This window comes from Hyla sarda, chromosome 3, assembly GCF_029499605.1.
Source record: "Hyla sarda isolate aHylSar1 chromosome 3, aHylSar1.hap1, whole genome shotgun sequence".
NCBI classification, from domain to species: Eukaryota; Metazoa; Chordata; class Amphibia; order Anura; family Hylidae; genus Hyla; species Hyla sarda.
The window spans coordinates 33231422-33251428 of NC_079191.1; the positions used below are offsets into that span (position 1 = coordinate 33231422).

Consider the following 20007-nt stretch of genomic DNA (forward strand, 5'->3'; position numbering starts at 1 on the left):
GTTACTGGACTGGACAGCTGTGTCAGAACATTGTCCTTGCTGCATGGCGTGAACAGTGTCCAACGAAGTAGTGCTGACACCTATTTCCTATCTAATATAGGGAATGTCATATGCCTACCTAAAAAGATGTGTCTTTAGGGAACATTTTAAACAAAGGATGTTGAGTATAAGTCTGAGGATTTAGGGTATTGCATTCCAGAAAACTGGTGCAGCACAAGAAAGGTCTTAGAGACAGGAGTGAGAGGTTTGGATGTTAGTTTTACATCAATAGCAGAGTGGAGAGCACGTGTACAATGGTAGACAGAGGAGGGAGGAGATATAGGGAGGTGCAGCACTGGGGAGAGCTTTATGGCGTTTATATTGTATTCTGAATGGATGGGATGAGGGATGGATGGGAAGGGATGAGGCATCAGTGTAGGGGTTAGAGAGGAAGATGAGTCTGGCTCTGGCATTTAGGATGGACTGGAGAGAGGAGAGTTTAGGGAAGGGAAGACCAAATGGTAAAGAGTTACAATAGTCAAGGTGAGAATGAAATGAAGCAACAAGAGTTTCAGCTGTTTCAACAGTAAAGAACGAATTCTGGAGATGTAAAAGGGGTACTCCGTTGGAAGTTTGTTCCAAACGCTGAGGAGCAGAGTACCCTTTTAAGGTGAAGGTAACAAGAATGTGAAAATGACTTAATATAGGCAGTGAAAGATAGATCAGAGTCTAGTATAACTCCAAGATGACAGACTTTCTGCCTGGGAGTTATGGTAGTGTTCCACATGGAGATGGAAATGTCAAAGTAAGGTAGATTAGTGGATGGAGGAAGCACCAGCAGGTAGGTTTTAAAGAGAGTTATTTTAGGACATAAGGAGGATGCGATATTTGAGACAGTGGATAACAGAGATTTTTTGTAGAAAAGCAGGGGTGATGTCATGGCAAGTGGTGTATGTGACACTTACATTTCAGTAGACAGGACACAGGTGGTAGTGGATCCGCTGGACCTGTGTGGCAGATGACACGGACCGTACCAAGGAACGGAGTCTAAGGTGCTGCTGGTTTTCACCAGAGCCCGTTGCAAAGCGGGATGGACTTGCTGCGGCCGGCGGCACCCAGGTTGCTACCCCTGGCATGGCTCGTCCACACAGGCAGCTGAGGAAACTCGAGGCACAGGCCGGATGAGGCAACTCATTGTCAGGAAATCAGGTCAGAGCAGGCGGCACAGTAGCAAAGTCAGGGACATAGCAGGTGGTCAGTAGGCAGGCAGCAAAGGAGCAAGGTCAGGTCACAGATCAAGGGTACGATACACGGCAAGTTAATACTCTGGAATGCTTTCTCTTAGTCACTACGGCAACAAAGATCCGGCAGGGAAGTGTGGGAGGTGAAGAAATGTATTAAGTGAGCACAGGTGTTACTCAATTAATGGGCGCACATTAATGGGGCACTGGCCCATTAAATTTCAGAACTCTGGCGCGCGTGCCTGAAGGGACAGGGACGGGGACACACGCGCTGGAGCACAGAAGCTGAGGAGAGTGCAGGAGGAGCAGGTGGTGAGTGACGCGCTGGGATTCGCATGTTGGCACGTCCTGCGATGCGAATCCCTGCCCTGCCGGCGGCAGCAGTAGATGGAGCCATTTGTTCGCGGCCGGAGTGCTAAACATGACAGTGTATAGCTGGGTGTCATCAACATAACCATGGTACTGAAATCTGCTAATTTGTTTGTCCAATGGTCTATTAAAGTCTATATGAATAACAATTAGTAACAGTAACAGTTGATCCTTCTCACCTGGTTGCCGGTTGCCTGGTTGCCACCACACACGCTTGACACCATCTGAACCAAATAAGTTTATCATGGTCTCATGGGATCACAGTGCATTGGTCCAGTAATCCATGCCCTTCGTCTGCTTGTCTTCAGAAAACTGTTTGCAGTCTTTCTTGTGCATCATTTTTAGAAGAGGCCTTCTTCTGGGAACCACAGCCATGGAGACCAATTTGATGCAGTGTGTGGAGTATGCTCTGAGAACTGACAGGCTGACCACCATCCCCACCCCCCCTTTAACCTCTGCAGCAATGCTGGCAGCACTCATACATCTATTTCCCAAAGAAAATCTCTGGATATGGCGCTGAGCCTGTTCTGAGTGAAACCTGTCCTGTAAAACTGCTGTATGGTCTTGCCCACCAGGCTGCAGCTCAGCTTTAGGGTCTTCGCAATCTTCTTATAGCCTAGGCCATCTTTATATAAAGCAACAATAATTTTTTTTAGATCCTCAGAGAGTTCTTGCCATAAGGTGCCATGTTGAAATTCGTGTGACCAGTATAAGATAGTGTGAGAGCGATAACACCTGTTCCCCATTCACACTTGAGATCTTGTAACACTAACCAGTCACATGACATTGGGGAGGGGAAAATGGCTAATTTGGCCCAATTTGGGCATTTCCACTTAGAGGTGCACTCACTTTTGTTGCCAAGGTGTAGATATTAATGGCTGTGTTGAGTTATTTTGAGGGGACACAACATTAAACACTGTTATACAGGCCGTGCACTCACTACTTTACATTTCGTCAGACAGAATAAAATATTTACAAAAATGTGAGGGGTGGACTGGCGTGTACAAAGACGACAATCTAGTTTATGTCATAATACATGGTTATGCTCATAACCAGAATGTAGGGCAAAGCAATAAGTCAATAGGAAAATGTGTTGCAGTTGCAATTATTTTTTTCTTTTTTTGCAGTGGAAATGAAAGTTCACAGATCTGTTTATCGCATTGACTGTTAATGTGGTGGCATTTGAGGTAAATGTGATAAATTTGCAAATTTTGTATGATAACTGAGAGCCCTACCTCGGATGTATGTGTGACCAGTCACCATGTGTGAGGTGTGCTCTGAAGCCACATGAACAAAGGCGTGGCCTTGCCAAATTTATAATGCAGCCACAGGTGCTACCCAAACCTTCTCTCCCATACACACCAGTCACAAGAATGAGGCAGCAGAGGAACAGGCTACTCTGGCAGGTAACAGATATATTTAAAAAAATATATATATTTATTTTTTTTATGATTATTTAACCCCTTAAGGACTCAGGGTTTTTCCGTTTTCTGCACTTTCGTTTTTTCCTCCTTACCTTTTAAAAATCATAACCCTTTCAATTTTCCACCTAAAAATCCATATTATGGCTTATTTTTTGCGTCGCCAATTCTACTTTGCAGTGACGTTAGTCATTTTACCCAAAAATGCACGGCGAAACGGAAAAAAAATCATTGTGCAACAAAATCGAAAAAAAACGCCATTTTGTAACTTTTGGGGGCTTCCGTTTCTACGCAGTGCATATTTCGGTAAAAATTACACCTTATCATTATTCTGTAGGTCCATACGGTTAAAATGATACCCTACTTATATAGGTTTGATTTTGTCGCACTTCTGGAAAAAATCATAACTACATGCAGGAAAATGTATACGTTTAAAAATGTCATCTTCTGACCCCTATAACTTTTTTATTTTTCGACGTACGGGGCGGTATGAGGACTCATTTTTTGCGCCGTGATCTGAAGATCTTATTGGTATGATTTTTGTTTTGATCTGACTTTTTGATCACTTTTTATTCATTTTTTAATGTTATAAAAAGTTACCAAAATACGCTTTTTTGGACTTTGGAATTTTTTTGCGCGTACACCATTGACCGTACGGCTTAATTAATGATATATTTTTATAGTTTGGACATTTACGCACGCGGCGATACCACATATGTTTATTTTTATTTTTTTTTACACTGTTTTATTTTTTTTATGGGAAAAGGGGGGTGATTCAAACTTTTATTAGGGAAGGGGTTAAATGACCTATATTAACACTTTTTTTTTACTTTTTTTTTGCAGTGTTATAGGTCCCATAGGGACCTATAACACTGCACACACTGATCTCTCATCCTGATCACAGGCGTGTATTAACACGCCTGTGATCAGCATTATCGGCGCTTGACTGCTCCTGCCTGGATCTCAGGCACGGAGCAGTCATTCGTCGATCGGACACCGAGGAGGCAGGTAAGGGCCCTCCCGGTGTCCGATCAGCTGTTCGGGATGCCGCGATTTCACCGCGGCGGTCCCGAACAGCCCGACTGAGCAGCCGGGATACTTTCAGTTTCACTTTAGAAGCGGCAGTCAGCTTTGACCGCCGCTTCTAAAGGGTTAATACCGCACATCGCCGCGATCGGCGATGTGTGGTATTAGCCGCGGGTCCCGGCCGTTGATTAGCGCCGGGACCCACGCGATATGACGTAAATATACGTCCTGCGTCGTTAAGGGGTTAAATACTGTATTTTTATTCTTTTTTGTTTAACTTTTTTTAAATGATTATTTTTTTAATTATTCATATATTATTATTACATTATTGTAAAAAAAATCACTTAATGTAAAATAAATAACTATATAGGTGTGTATATATATATATATATATATATATATATATTATGCTTATAAAATTACTTAAGTATTTTTATTCTTTTTTTGCTTAACTTTGAATAATAATAATAATTATTATATAATAATTTTTTAGATTATTTAGATTTTATTTTTATGAAGTGAAAACTCTTTAACACGGCTATCCAAAATTGCACAAAAAAAAGTGATCTGCTAGGAAAGGTGGTCTGTCCAAAGAATACAGAATAATTGTGGAACTAAAAGAGGGTGGTCTTTTGTAGAGGTTTCACTGTATTTATTAAAATGTAATTATTTTGCTATATTATTTAATTCTTTTAACTAAAATATTATTCATAAAAAAAAAGAAGAATATCTACCATTTGAGAAATTGCACATTTATGTGTTTTTTGATTGTTTTTTACATTATAAAAAAAGTAAAAAAAATTACTAGTACACACTATATCTTTTTTGTGTATGTTTTTATCAGTGGCGTTGCTAGTGTTGGTGTCACAAAGTGTGGTAGAAAATGGTGTCACCCCCTGAACCCCCTCCACCACAGCATTTTTTTTTATCCTGTTGTGATTGATGCCAGTGGTGTAGCACGTTTCAGAAAATTATTTCCAGTATAATAATTAAACATACCAATTGCCACAGAATGGGAAAGTGCTAGATAATTTTTACCATTTAAAACTACAGATCTCAGTATGGCCTTAGCAGTGGTGAGGGGATGCTGGGAGTTGTTGTTCCACCCATCATTACTACAGAACTTAAAGTGACTACAGCTCTGATAGGACATAGTGAGGAGAATACACAATGATATCAGTGACTACAGGTGACATCTTCTCTATAGTGAGGAGAATACACAATGATATCAGTGACTACAGGTGACGACATCTCTATAGTGAGGAGAATACACAATGATATCAGTGACTACAAGTGACGTCTTCTCTATAGTGAGGAGAATACACAATGATATCAGTGACTACAGGTGACGTCTTCTCTATAGTGAGGAGAATGTACAATGATATCAGTGACTACAGGTGACGTCTTCTCTATAGTGAGGATAATACACAATAATATCAGTGACTGCAGGTGACGTCTTCTCTGTAGTGAGGAGAATACACAATGATATCAGTGACTACAGGTGACGTCTTCTCTATAGTGATGAGAATACACAATGATATCAGTGACAACAGGTGACGTCTTCTCTATAGTGAGAATACACAATGATATCAGTGACTACAGGTGACGTCTTCTCTATTGTGAGGAGAATACACAATGATATCAGTGACTACAGGTGACGTCTTCTCTATAGTGAGGATAATACACAATGATATCAGTGACTACAGGTGACGTCTTTTCTATAGTGATGAGAATACACAATGAAATCAGTGACTACAGGTGACGTCTTCTCTATTGTGAGAATACACAATGATATCAGTGACTACAGGTGACGTGTTCTCTATAGTGAGGATAATACACAATGATATCAGTGACTACAGGTGACATCTTCTCTATAGTGATGAGAATACACAATGATATCAGTGATTACAGGTGACGTCTTCACTATAGTGAGGAGAATACACAATGATATCAGTGACTACAGATGACTTCTTCTCTATAGTGAGGAGAATACACAATGATATCAGTAATTACAGGTGATGTCTTTTCTATAGTGATGAGAATACACAATGAAATCAGTGACTGCAGGTGACGTCTTCTCTATAGTGAGGAGAATATACAATGATATCAGTGATTACAGGTGATGTCTTCCCTATAGTGAGGAGAATACACAATGATATCAGTGATTACAGGTGACGTCTTCTCTATAGTGAGGAGAATACACAATGATATACAGTGCCCCGTTATGTGCCCCTCACATATAATCCCCCCGTCTTGTGCCCTTGACATATAATACCCCCATTCTGTGCCCCTCACATATAATGCCACAGCTCTTTGCCCCTCACATATTATGCCCCCGTCCTTTGCCACTCACATATTATGCCCCCATTCTGTGCCCCTCACCATATGAGGCCCCCATTCTTTGACCCTTACATATAATGCCCCCATAGTAACGTGACTGGTTTTTATATATCTTTTACAGTGTATTCCATTCTACCTGCTCTGGATTCCTAGATCTAGAACAGTGGCCTCCAAAACGGTGACCCTCCAGATGTTGCCAAACTACAACTCTCAGCATGCTGGGAGTTGTAGTCTTGCAACATCTGGAGGTACACCGTTTGGACACCACTGGTCTAGAAGAACAATTTTCATATTGTTTTAGGTATTTATGAATTAAAAGGGGGTAGTTCCTTTCCAGAGTCTCTTGGATTTGACTGGGGATCAATGACCAAGAACGTCTCTTATTCTGGAGGACTCAATACAGCCACACATGGCACACTGATGTCAGTGGCCACTGTGTAATGCTTTGTTTCTCCTGTAGGGGTGCTGCAGGCAAACAGGACACTTGCTGGCAGGTTAACCCACAGGTTACAGCTCATTCCTGCGGAAATGTCCGAAAGAAATACACCCCCCCCCCCTCCCTCAATACACCTCTATGGGAGGGCTGGAGCGTTGCTATAGCGCTGAATTGAGGGGGGGGGGGTGTCGGCGGTGGTCAACACGCACTATCTGGCCGGAGAGCCGGGGCCCCGTACGGGTGATCGCTGCAGGTCCCAGTGGTCTGACTCACTGCGATCTGAAAGTTATCCCCTAGGATAGAGGATAAGTTTTCCAGTACTGGACTTCTCCTTTAAAGAGGTACTCTGGAGACAACTGGTGCCAGAAGGTTAAAAAGATTTGTAAATTAAGGAAAAAAAATTATTGGGAGCTCTACATCAAACAGAATCCTAAACCAAGGACACTGTGATACACATTACCCTAAGTGCCCAGGACAAAAAATTCATATTCAAAAACAGTCCTGCTTGGTTAAGGATATGAAAATGAAATGGAAAGACAAGGGGAAATATGTCCAATAGATTAAATTACAATTTATTTGAAATATACTCGCTCTGCTTCTCTGTTTGCGGTGGAGATTAGAGTAATGCGAATCCCTGCGGTTTTTTTTGCCAAAGATGGGGTGCAAGTGCAAATGTGAATATATGCACTTGTACCCCATCTTTGGCAAAACCGGAGGATTCCCACTACTCTAATCTCCACCGCAAACAGAGGAGCGGAGCGCGCGCTCCACAGACTTCATCTACTCCGCTGACCAGCCAACACTGAAGCGCATCCCGAGGAGACTTACCTGGTGCCAACCCCCTACACCACTTGGAAACTATACCACATTATCCCTGTGCCGTGAGGGTAAAGTGGGAGAGCATCAGGGGGACTCATGCCTGGAACGTTTACCTAATCCCCATCCCACTCAAAGACACAACTGCACATAGCCCTGCGCCGTGAGGGTAGAGTGGGATGGAAATAGGGGTACTGCAGCGCTGCTGAGCGCACATGCCGGCACCCACTAACTTTACTTTCGGTTTTTAACATGGCACGGTGCCACCTTAAGCATCACATTGGATTAAAGGGTTACTCCACCCCTAGTCATCTTATCCCCTATCCAAAGGATAGGGGATAAGATGTCTGATCGCGTGGGTCCCGCCGCTGGGGACCCCCACAATATAGCATGCAGCACCCACCTGTATATGCTTCCGGCAGCGCTGGAGGTTCTGGCTCCCGACCACGGGAACGGAAGATCGTGACGTCACGACTCCGCCCCATCAATGCAAGTCTATGGGAGGGGGCGTGACGGCCGTCACGCCCCCTCCTATAGACTTGCATTGAGGGGGTGGGGTGTGACGTCACACAGGGGCGGAGTCGTGACGCCACGATCTTCTGTCAGGATCTTTATGCCAAATGGGGAATTAATTTCTGTAAGCAATTCTAACAAGCTGCATATTATCATTATCATTTTTAGCACACCTTTTTTATTACTTTATTTACTTTTCACTTATGTCTGATGCAAGGGCCCTGCAGAAGACTTCTTCGTATATTTTAAATAAATTGTAATTTAATCTATTGGACATATCTCCCCTTGTCTTTCCATTTCATTTTCATATCCTTAACCTAGCAGGACTTATTTAATCCAAATTTTTTTTCAGATTTCTAAATGACTTCTATATAAAAATCTTAACCCTTCCAGTACTTATCAGCTGCTGTATACTCCAGAGGAATTTGTGTAGTTCTTTCCAGTCTAACCACAGTGCTCTCTGCTGCCGCCTCTGTCCGTGTCAGGAAGTGTCCAAAGCTGGAGATGTTTCCTATGGGGATTTGCTCCTACTCTGGACAGTTCCTGACAAGGACAGAGGTGGCAGCAGAGAGCTCTGAGGTCAGACTGGAAAGAACTACACAACTTCCTCTGGAGCATCCAGCAACTGATAAGTACTGGAAGGATGAAGATTTTTTTAATAGAAGTAAATTGCAAATCTGTACAGTATTCTGGCACCAGTTGATTTGAAAACAAATTTCTTCTATAGAATACCCCTTTAAAAAGTACCTGTCATCAAACCATATTTTCTAAACTAACTCATATTATATTCTCTAACCACTCCTAACACCCCTCTTGCCCTTAAATATTTTTTTTCAAGCTTTAAGAAGCTGTGTATCATACCTTTCCCCTTGCTCACATTGTGTGAGCTCCTGGTAGGAGAAAGTGGGCGTTCCCCAACAGGCTTGACATCACTAAAGCCTGCGAGAGCTGTGCCTTGCCATGCCCTGCACGCACTTCCTGAATTTGGTCTCCTGCCAGGCCGGGAGGAGACCAACTAATTGCTTGACTTGTGCAGGGAACAAAACAGAGCCACCTAGTGGCCGTTTTTTCAATCACATTAAAAACATATAAAGGTTGAGAATTTTAACAGCAAGTAAATAGCAAAGTGTCTTATAATTACATAAAGAACATTATATTAAAAGTTTAGTTTGGTGACAGGTACTCTTTAACCCCTTAACGACGCAGGACGTATATTTACGTCCTGCGCCGGCTCCTGCGATATGAAGCGGGATCGCGCCGCGATCCTGCATCATATCGCGTCGCTCCCGGCGCTCATCAACGGGTGGGACCCGCGGCTAATACCACACATCGCCGATCGCAGCGATGTGCGGTATTAGCCCTTTAGAAGTGGCGTCAAAGCTGACCGCCGCTTCTAAAGTGAAACTGAAAGTGACCCGGCTGTTCGGGACCACCGCGGCCCTTACCTGCCTCCTCGGTGTCCGATCGACGAATGACTGCTCCGTGCCTGAGATCCAGGCAGGAGCAGTCAAGCGCCGATAATGCTGATCACAGGCGTGTTAATACACACCAGTGATCAGCATAAGAGATCAGTGTGTGCAGTGTTATAGGTCCCTATGGGACCTATAACACTGCAAAAAAAATGTAAAAAAAAAAGTGTTAATAAAGGTCATTTAACCCCTTCCCTAATAAAAGTTTGAATCACCCCCCTTTTCCCATAAAAAAAATAAAACAGTGTAAAAAAATAAATAAATAAACATATGTGGTATCGCCGCGTGCGTAAATGTCCGAACTATAAAAATATATCATTAATTAAACCGCACGGTCAATGGCGTACGCGCTAAAAAATTCCAAAGTCCAAAAAAGCGTATTTTGGTCACTTTTTATGCCATTAAAAAAATGAATAAAAAGTGATCAAAAAGTCCGATCAAAACAAAAATCATACCAATAAAAACTTCAGATCACGGCGCAAAAAATGAGTCCTCATACCGCCCTGTACGTGGAAAAATAAAAAAGTTATAGGGGTCAGAAGATGACATTTTTAAACGTATACATTTCCCTGCATGTAGTTATGATTTTTTCCAGAAGTGCGACAAAATCAAACCTTTATAAGTAGGGGATCATTTTAACCGTATGGTCCTACAGAATAATGATAAGGTGTAATTTTTACCGAAATATGCACTGCGTAGAAACGGAAGCCCCCAAAAGTTACAAAATGGCGGGGTTTTTTTCGATTTTGTCGCACAATGATTTTTTTTTCCGTTTCGCCGTGCATTTTTGGGTAAAATGACTAATGTCACTGCAAAGTAGAATTGGCGACGCAAAAAATAAGCCATAATATGGATTTTTAGGTGGAAAATTGAAAGGGTTATGATTTTTAAAAGGTAAGGAGGAAAAAACGAAAGTGCAAAAACGGAAAAACCCTGAGTCCTTAAGGGGTTAAGCAATCACCAATGAAGGAGAGTTTTATTGGGTAATGTCTGAGTTTTTTACTATTATTTCTGTAGGTGGTCATCGCTATTATGGCTCTAGTACTCATCACTCACCCTGCAGATGGCGTTAAGGATTCTATAAAAAAGAACAAAGTCTCAAAGAATAAGAATGGCTCAAACTGCCTTGAGGTCCGAGTGAACAGACCGGTCAGACCACAAGTGATCCGTGAGATCAGAGATTTTCGGGACAGAAGCATTGTGCCCTTTGAATACAAGTAAGACATGGCCTTTTTTGCCAGAAACATATTTTTATTTCTGCATTTATGGGGAAACTAATGAGTTAATAAGATGATTTAAGTGACATATATTGTTATCATATTTTAGCGTTATTACACAATTATTGCAATTGGTAGCACTTTGTAGAGTTTGACTGGTTTACATGTTTTCTATTTTCTTACTCTAGAAAGATGGGCTTCAAATTGTTAAAAAATGGCCTTATTGCCCTTCGTAGATTGAGAGGCACAACAATTGCTTGTTAAAAATCATTACTGCTATCTCTCCTCTTTGGTATTATGTGAATCCTCCAGACCAGCAAACTGCCGGAACGTCTGCTTTTATAGAGCTAACACTTGTTAATGATCAGTTCATCAAGGGAGTTTTATTACTAGGACCTGGTTGCTAATTACCCACTTAATTCCTTTGGAAGCAGTAAGGGTCTACTTAAAGGGGTACTCCCCTGGAAAACATTTTTTCTTAAATCAACTGGTAGCAGAAAGTTAAACAGATTTGTGAATTAGTAGTAAATAAAGAACAAAGGTGCCCTGCACTCACCGCTTCAGTCCAGGTAATCCTGCTCCCATCTCGGGTCACGTAGGATGGATAGTGGAGCGCTCAGAGGCGACTGCCGGCGGTTTCACGCATAGGAATGCGCTTCATCCGGCCTCGTACGAGGCCGGATGAAGCGCATTCCTATGCGTGAAACCGCTGTCAGTCGCCTCTGAGCGCTCCACTATCCATGTCCTCCGTGTTCGAGTTGTAACCCGAGATGGGAGCAGGATTATCTGGACTGAAGCGGTGAGTGCAGGACACCTTTGTTCTTTATTTACTACTATTTGGTGACTACGGTCTTTATTGTCCTAGCACCTCCGCTGCAAGGGTGGATTTCCAGACTAGCGGGACGCCGTCTCCATCTCGTGGTCATAGGAGGCTTAAGGTATCGGTGCCACTGTTGTTTCTTTTTTACTATTAGATTTGTAAATTACGTCTATTTAAAAATCTTAATCCTTCCAGTACTTATCAGCTGCTGTATTTTCCAGTGGAAGTTATTTTCGTTTTGAATTTCCTTTCTGCCTGACCACAGTGCTCTCTGCTGACACCTCTGTCCATTTTAGAAATTGTCCAGAGCAGGAGAGGTTTCCTATGGGGATTTGCTCCTACCTTGGACAGTTCCTAAAATAGACAGAGGTTTCCCTATTAACCCTTTAAATATTGCAATCAAAGCTGGCAATTCGATGTTACCAGTTTGTTGGGTGTTGCCAGTTTGTTGACAGTTCTTGGCATGGACAGAGGTGTCAGCAGAGAGCACTGTGGTCGTGACAGAAAACAAATCCCCCCCAAAAAAAGAATTTCCTCTGTATTATACAGACGCTAATAAATACTGGAAGGATTAAGAATTTTTAATAGAAGTCATTTACAGATCTGTTAAACTTTCTGGCACCAGTTGATTTTAAAAAAAATAAAAAAAAGTTTTCCACCGGAGTACCCCTTTAAGGAGTAAATCTAAAACTGAAATAAATTTAAAAAGTGGATAAAAATGTAAAACGTGTATACATTTTTTTTTCAATTGCCATAGGAACATCAAGAACCCCAAAGGGTATCCTGACCGAATCGTGGAGGTCGTCTGCTCCAGCAAATGTATGGGCAATGAGATGAATGTGGCCCCCATTAGGAGGAATATTCATTACCTTAGGAGAGAGGGTAAGGTGCTGGTGCTGGACCAGATGATGGTGACGGTCGGCTGCACGTGCGTCTACCCAGACATAAGAGAACAACATATGACGTGATCTTCAGCGATCGCAACCTTAAGGGACTTGCAGCTCTGGGGGCCAGCATTTTATTTTACTGGTCCGTCACCAAGCTTGTTCCAAAGCCCATATCATTTACATATATATATATATATTTTTTTTTTTTTACTTTATTATATCTTAATTTTTCAGTATTTAACTGAGCATGAAGCAGTAACATGTAAGCGGCAAATCCACAATCAAATCTGCACCAATCTGTGGCTTTTTGGTGTTTATTTTCTTCCGCAAAAATCCACAATGCCCCATTTTAATGTAGATTTCTAACTCCCTGTTGAAATCAAAGGAACTTCTGCAATATAAATTGTCACACTGTGGATTTAACCCCTTTATACATATACAGCTGATTGGGAATATGGAGCAGGCTAAGCAGCTGAGTCTGCTCCATAGGCAGCTGTGGCCAGTTGTATTAGGCTGGGGTGACACATTATACATATACTGTACATGCAAAATTACCTTTTTTTATTTAAAAAAAATGTTTGCGGGCACAATTTAAATATATCAGCCCCTATACGTGTGTGTGTGTGTGTGTGTGTATATATATATATATATATATATATATATATATATATATATAAAGAAAGGATAAGTTGGCCAGCACATACTGATACACAACTATTGCATGGACCCGGTCTACAGGTGCACGCTGCTGAGGCTAAACAAACACAGGCAGGTACATACTATTTGGCCAAATGATAAGCTAAGAAACTAATTTTTTCACTATAGCAATATAGCATTTCCTATTTCAGACATTTATTTGTGCTAGCAGTGTGCTGCTGTATTCTCCTGCTTTTATGTGTGTATATATATATATATATATATATATATGTATGTATATATATATATATATATATTTTTTTTTTTTTTTATTTTTTTTTAACTTTTTTTCTATAGGGAGTTGTAGTTCCTAATTGTAGCATTTGGGGGTGCATACGGCTTTAGCTGTTCCGAACACTGGAGCTGGTGCCGGGAGCTTGTGACGTCATAGCCCCGCCCCCTCAATGCAAGTCTATGGGTGGGGCGTGTGGCAGTCACGACCCCTCCCATAGACTTGCATTGAGGGGGCAGGGCGTGACGTCATGAGGGGGCGGGTCTATGACATCATGAGCTGCCGGCTCCAGCGTTCGGAACATTTTGTTCCAAAAACACTGAGCAGCGGAGTACCCATTTAACTTTTTAATGTCATCAGCTTCTGCCAGCAGGTATCCTTTGTAAAGCTGGGTTTACGGTGTGTAAAATTCAGCGTGTATTTTCATTTATGATTTTCCTGGAAAATGCTGCCATTATATATAAAGAGTACCTGTCAACAAACCATATTTTCTACACTAAGGCTGCATTTACACCTCGTTATCACTGTACCGGATCCTGCTGGGGGAGGGGAAAACCGGGCACTCCCGTACCCCAGCCGGATGAGCACTGAAATCCAGTTACTTTAATGAGCCGACCAAAGTCAAACTGTGACTCCGGTCGGCTAATTTTTTAACCGTATCTGGTTTCCTGACCGGACCTAAAACCGTAATATACTATGGTTTTAGGTCCAGTCACAAAACCGGACACGGGTCAAAAATGAGCCGACCGGGAATCACGGATTGACTTTGGTCAGCTCATTAAAGTAAATGGGTTTACTCCTAACACTGCTCCTGCCCTTAAGGATCCATGGAAAAAGAAGAGGCACTCCAAATAAATTGTGATAATGTGGATTTATTCACCCATCAAGTCAAAGCGGTGCTACGTTTCGGTCTACACAATGAGACCTTTTTCAAGCCGAAAAAGGTCTCATTGTGTAGACCGAAACGTAGCACCGCTTTGACCCGATGGGTGAATAAATCCACATTATCACAGTTTATTTGGAGTGCCTCTTCTTTTTCCATGGATCGTTCAGTCGTGGGATATTGAGTCACATCCCTAGGAGCAGAGCACCCACGTGGACCTAGAGTCCCTATCACAGTGCCGGTTCCTTCCCAGAAGCTATTTTCCTCCTGCCCTTAAAATGTTACCTCTGTATCATATCTTTCCCCTTGCTGACATTGTGAGAGCGCCTGGCAGGAGAAAGTGGGCGTTCCCCAGCAGGTGTGATGTCACTGAAGCCTGCGAGAGCTGTGCCTAGCCATGCCCCGTACGCACTTCCTGAGTTTGGTCTCCTGCCAGGTCGGGAGGAGACCAAACTGTTTGACTTGTGCAGGAAACAGAACAGAGCCACCTAGGGGACATTTTTTTTTCAATCACATTAAAAACATATAAAAGTTGAGAATTTTAACAGCAAGTACATAGCAAAGTGTCTTCTAATTACATAAGGAACAATATATTAAAAGTTTTGTTTGGTGACAGGTACTCTTTAAATTGTGTCAGAGAAAAAAAAATGGACATTTTGCATCCATCTACAGGCCATATGTTGTGTGTCGTATTGCAGCTCAGTTCCATTGTGGTGAAAAGAGCCAAGTTGTAGTACTCTACACAACCTGAGGATAGGTGTGGCGCTGCTTCTAGAATAATTAACTTTTTTATATTCCTGGACAACAGTCAAGTTTTTTACATTTTAATTTTCCTCCTTGGACAGCCATAACGTCCATGTACAGGGCCATATGAGGGTTTGGTTTTATTCTGGGACAATTGTAAAGGACACCATTCATTTTTTCCCCCCAAATTAATTTTATTTTATATCAAATGGAACACAAAATCAAATTTAGCAAATTTGGGGGGGGGGGGGTTGTACGCTGTTAATGTGGTCAAACCAACATGATACCCTGATTCTTAAGGGCAGTACAATTACAATAGTCAGTCGGAGGGGGGGAAACAACACTTTTACATTTTTTTCTTCATTTTTCTGCCTAAGGAACTGTGATAGGGGCTCCTTCTTGTGACCAAAAAGACATTTCCGGAATGTAGAATTTTGTTTGCGCCATTCACCATAAGGGATCAATAAATATTCTATTTCAATAGTTCAGACAAAGCAATACTAAAATGTTATTTCATTTGAAGAATGTGGAAAAAGTGGGTAGTTTGAATTATTAGGAGGATTAGGATTTTTTTTTATAAAATATTTTTTGGTACTGCCTTAAAAACTTTTTGGCATTGCATTAACCCCTACACAGAATGCCTATGGGAGACTTTAGAAGCAGGCACTTTTGCCGTACTGAGAATAGGCCGTCAGCTTTTACAGGCTGGATAACCCAATTATGTAGTGGGGCCCACTTTAGTCTATCATAACTAGGGTTACATAATGTGTGTGTGTGTATATATATATATATATATATATTTTTTTTTTTTTTTTTTTTTTTGAGCAGCTCATTGTAAGTTTGCAGTTAGTTTTAGTCACTTGACTAAGATCCCATGCTGGGAGTTGTAGTTTTGGGATATGTCATTTACAGCCCATATATTTCCTAGTCAAAACCAGCGATCAAACAATCTACAAAAACTTCTGAGGTCTAACTTACAGCCATATAGCACCATCTAGTGGACACATTTAGTATTTTCAATACCTCAATATACATACTGCTGGTAAGGTTATTTCTTTATAGATGAGATGTTGTAAAAGATTATTACTATTGTAATAAAATTGCACACGTTAGACAATTGTACATGTGGATCACTGCTTTAAAGTTTATTTTTTTTTTTTTTTTTTTTTTTGCTACTGAGATATTAGACCACCACATAACTGACCTCTGAATTGTATTTATTCCTAATAAACATTGTTACTTTACCTGCTATGGAGTTTTCTTTATTGCTTTTAATCAAAGTATCAGATTTACTCAGATTTGTTTTCCAGGAAAAAACTTTTTTTATATATATATCAACTGGCTCCAGAAAGTTAAACAGATTTGTAAATTACTTCTATTAAAACATCTTAATCTTTTCAGTACTTATGAGCTTCTGAAGTTAAGGTTGTTCTTTTCTGTCTAAATCCTCTCTGATGACACGTGCCTCGTGAACCGCCCAGTTTAGAAGAGGTTTGCTATGGGAATTTGCTTCTAAATTGGGCGTTTCCCGAGACACGTGTCATCAGAGAGCACTTAGACAGAAAAGAACAACCTTAACTTCAGAAGCTCATAAGTACTGAAAGGATTAAGATTTTTTTAATAGAAGTAATTTACAAATCTGTTTAACTTTCTGGAGCCAGTTGATATATATATATATATATATATATATATATATAAAAGTTTTTTCCTGGAATACCCCTTTAAAGCAAAGGTTCTTGCAACCATCACAATGGTCAACTCGGGGACGCCCAAACCCAGCCCTCAGGACATATCACATTCCATCTCAGCCCCAAGCTGTGCATGATCATTTGTACTGAGCGTGCTCGACCACTGCTCCATCCCAGCCCCCTCCTCACCCGTTAAAGGGGTACTCCAACCCTAAGACATCTTATCCCCTATCTTAAGGATAGGGGATAAGATGTCTGACCGCGGGGGGTCCTGCCGCTGGGGACCCCCGCAACCTTGCATTCGGCACCCACCTCATTGAGCTGCATGCCACGCTGCCAGCTCACAAACTGCCGGGTGCCAACCACGGGGCCGGAGTATCGTGATCTCACGACTCCGCCCTGTGTGACGTCACGCCCCGCCGCCACTATGCAAGTCTATGGGAAGGGGCGTGCATCTCAAAGAGGTGGGTGCCGAATGCAGGATTTTCTCCTGCTCTGGACAGTTCCTGATACGGACATCAGGTGTCAGCAGAGAGCACTATGGCCAAGACAAACAATTAAATATAAAAATAAGGAGATTTTTGTTCTTACCGTAAAATCCTTTTCTCGGAGGATCCATTGGGGGACACAGACCTTGGGTATATGCTGTTGTTGCTAGGAGACTTGACACTATGGAAACCAAAAAGTCGGCTCCTCCCAGCAGGATATACCCGCCTACAGAGCCAGAGGTAATCAGTTTAGTCACCAAGCAGTAGGAGAGGACCGAGAGGCAGAAAACCAAGACCAGTCCGAGGCAACCAGAACAAAAAATAACTGAACACACCCTCGGACAGGTAACCAAAACAGGAACACCAAAGAAAAGGCGGGAGCTGTGTCCCCCAATGGATCCTCCGAGAAAAGGATTTTACGGTAAGAACAAAAATCTCCTTTTCTCTATCGGCTCCATTGGGGGACACAGACCTTGGGACGTACCAAAGCCGTCCCTAGGGTGGGCACAGAAAACAATCAAGGGGCAGGCTAGGCCACCGCCGCCTGCAGCACCTTACGGCCCAGACTAGCATCCGCAGATGCCAAAGCATGAACCTGGTAGAATTTAGTAAAAGTGTGCAAGGACGACCAGGTAGCCGCCTTACAGACCTGAGAGGCTGACGCCCTGTTATGGGGAGCCCAGGGAGCCCCGACAGAACGCGTGGAGTGAGCTGAAACCCTGAAAAGAGGGGTCTTCCCCCTGCAACGGTAAACTTCCGAAATAGCAGACCTGATCCACCGCGCAATGGTTTCCTTCGAAGCAGGAAGACCCTTACGGTGACCGTCCATAAGAACAAAAAAGGAATCACTTTGACGAAAAGAAGAGGTAATGGAGAGGTAGGTGCGTACTGCCCGTACCACATATAATTTATTAAGCAAACGCTCCCCGGGATGAGATGGAGCGGGACAAAAGGACAAGAGGACTATATCCTCATTGAAGTGGAAGCTAGAAACCACCTTAGGCAAAAAAGAAGGAACCGGACGAAAAACAACCCTGTCCTGATGGATGATTAGAAAGGGAGAGTGGCAAGAAAGAGCCGCCAATTCCGAAACCCGTCTGATGAAGGTAATCACCATAAGGAATGCCACCTTCCAGGAAAGAAAACGAAGGGGTTGAAAGGGCACGCCCTGCAGGGCACCAAGAACCAAATTGAGAACCCCGGGAGGTGTAGGGGACCTGTAAGGCGGAGCCGCGTGGGCCACTCCTTGAAGGTAGGTCCGAACGTGAGAATCAGATGCCAGAGGGCGTTGGAAAAGAACGGAAAGGGCCCAAACCTGACCCTTTGAGGAGCTGAGAGCCAATTGTTGTTCCAGCCCTGAATGCAAAAAAGAAAGGAGTCGGGAAAGGGAGAATACCACTGGAGAAAGAGATTGCGATTCACACCATTGAAAATAAGACCGCCAGGTACGGTGGTATATCTTCGCGGAAGAAGGCTTGCGCGCCTTGAGCATGGTGCGAATCACCTGCATTGAGAAGCCTCGGGCCCTTAGAACAGTGGTCTCAACCGCCACGCCATCAAATGCAGCGAAGGTAAATTAGGGTGGCAAAGGGGACACTGAGAGAGGAGGTCTGGACGAGGTGGAAGGCGCAGCTGGACAACGTCAGCGTACCACGCCCTCCGAGGCCAATCTGGAGCCACGAGAATGGCAGGGACGCCCTTCGCTCTGAGCTTCCTGAGGAACCTGGGAAGAAGAGGTAGGGGAGGGAACAGATAGGGCAGGGCGAAACTCGACCAGGGAATCACCAGTGCATCTGCGGCCAGAGCACGGGGGGTCCCAGGACCTCGACACAAAGAGAGGAACCTTCTGGTTGTGGCGGGATGCAAAGAGGTCCACATCTGGAGTTAGCCAGAGGTCGCAGATCTCTGCAAACACCTCCGGATGAAGGGACCACTCGCCGGGGTCGGGAGAGGACCGGCTTAGGAAGTCCGCTTCCCAATTGTTTACGCCTGGGATGTGAATTGCTGAGATGGCTGGAACCCTGAGTTCCGCCCAGAGAAGAATCTTGGAAACTTCGGCCATCACCACCAAGCTGCGAGTGCCGCCCTGGCGAATGATGTACGCCATCGCGGTGGAGTTGTCCGACTGGACACGAACCAGGCGGCCCTGAAGAAGGATCTCCCAATGTAACAGGCAAAGATAGATTGCCCCCAGTTCCAAGATGTTGATCGGGAAGAGTGTCTCTCTGGGAGACCAAAGGCCCTGGACTGTCCGGTCTCGGAAAACACCCCCCCAACCTGAAAGGCTGGCATCCGTCGTGACAACCAGCCAATGGAGGGGCAGGAAGGAGTGCTCCTGAAGAAGTAGGAGGGAATGGAGCCACCACAGAAGGGAGCGGCGAGATGTCCGCGGGAGGACAATCTTGCGATCGAGGGACAAGGGGGACCTGTCCCACCGGGATAGAATCGCCAGTTGAAGGGGACAAAAATGAAACTGAGCAAAAGGAACGGCCTCCATGGCCGCCACCATCCGGCCCAGGTCTTCCATGCAAAAGCGAATGGACACCGGGGAAGGGTTTCGGAGCATCTGAACCCCCAACTGAAGAGTCAGCCGCTTGTCCGCCGGGAGGCGAACCCAGGCAGACTGGGTGTCGAACTGAAGTCCCAGGAAAACCAAATTAAGTCTTCAGCCAGCTTTTTAGTCACCTGCATCATGCCGGGCTTTAAAAGCGAGACGAGCAGGGAAAAGTGGGGGGACCCGGA

At 43.3% G+C, this 20007-nt stretch overlaps 1 protein-coding gene across 1 annotated transcript; it reads left to right on the plus strand.

Annotated features, from left to right (window-relative positions):
• The first annotated feature begins 10547 nt into the window (after positions 1 to 10547).
• On the plus strand, positions 10548 to 12796 carry LOC130360536 (interleukin-17A-like). The gene is made up of 2 exons (XM_056563061.1): positions 10548 to 10827; positions 12405 to 12796. The coding sequence occupies exons 1-2, from the start codon at positions 10643 to 10645 to the stop codon at positions 12613 to 12615; spliced, it is 396 nt and encodes a 131-aa protein (XP_056419036.1). The 5' UTR covers positions 10548 to 10642; the 3' UTR covers positions 12616 to 12796.
• The last annotated feature ends 7211 nt before the right edge of the window (positions 12797 to 20007 follow it).

What these genes read in the sequence shown, in the direction of transcription:
- LOC130360536 (XM_056563061.1), top strand. Translation starts at nt 10,643, where the DNA reads ATGGCTCTAGTACTCATCACTCACCCTGCAGATGGCGTTAAGGATTCT. An exon ending in ATTGTGCCCTTTGAATACAA is followed by an intron (nt 10,828 to 12,404) that starts GTAAGACATGGC and finishes CAATTGCCATAG; the next exon opens with GAACATCAAGAACCCCAAAG.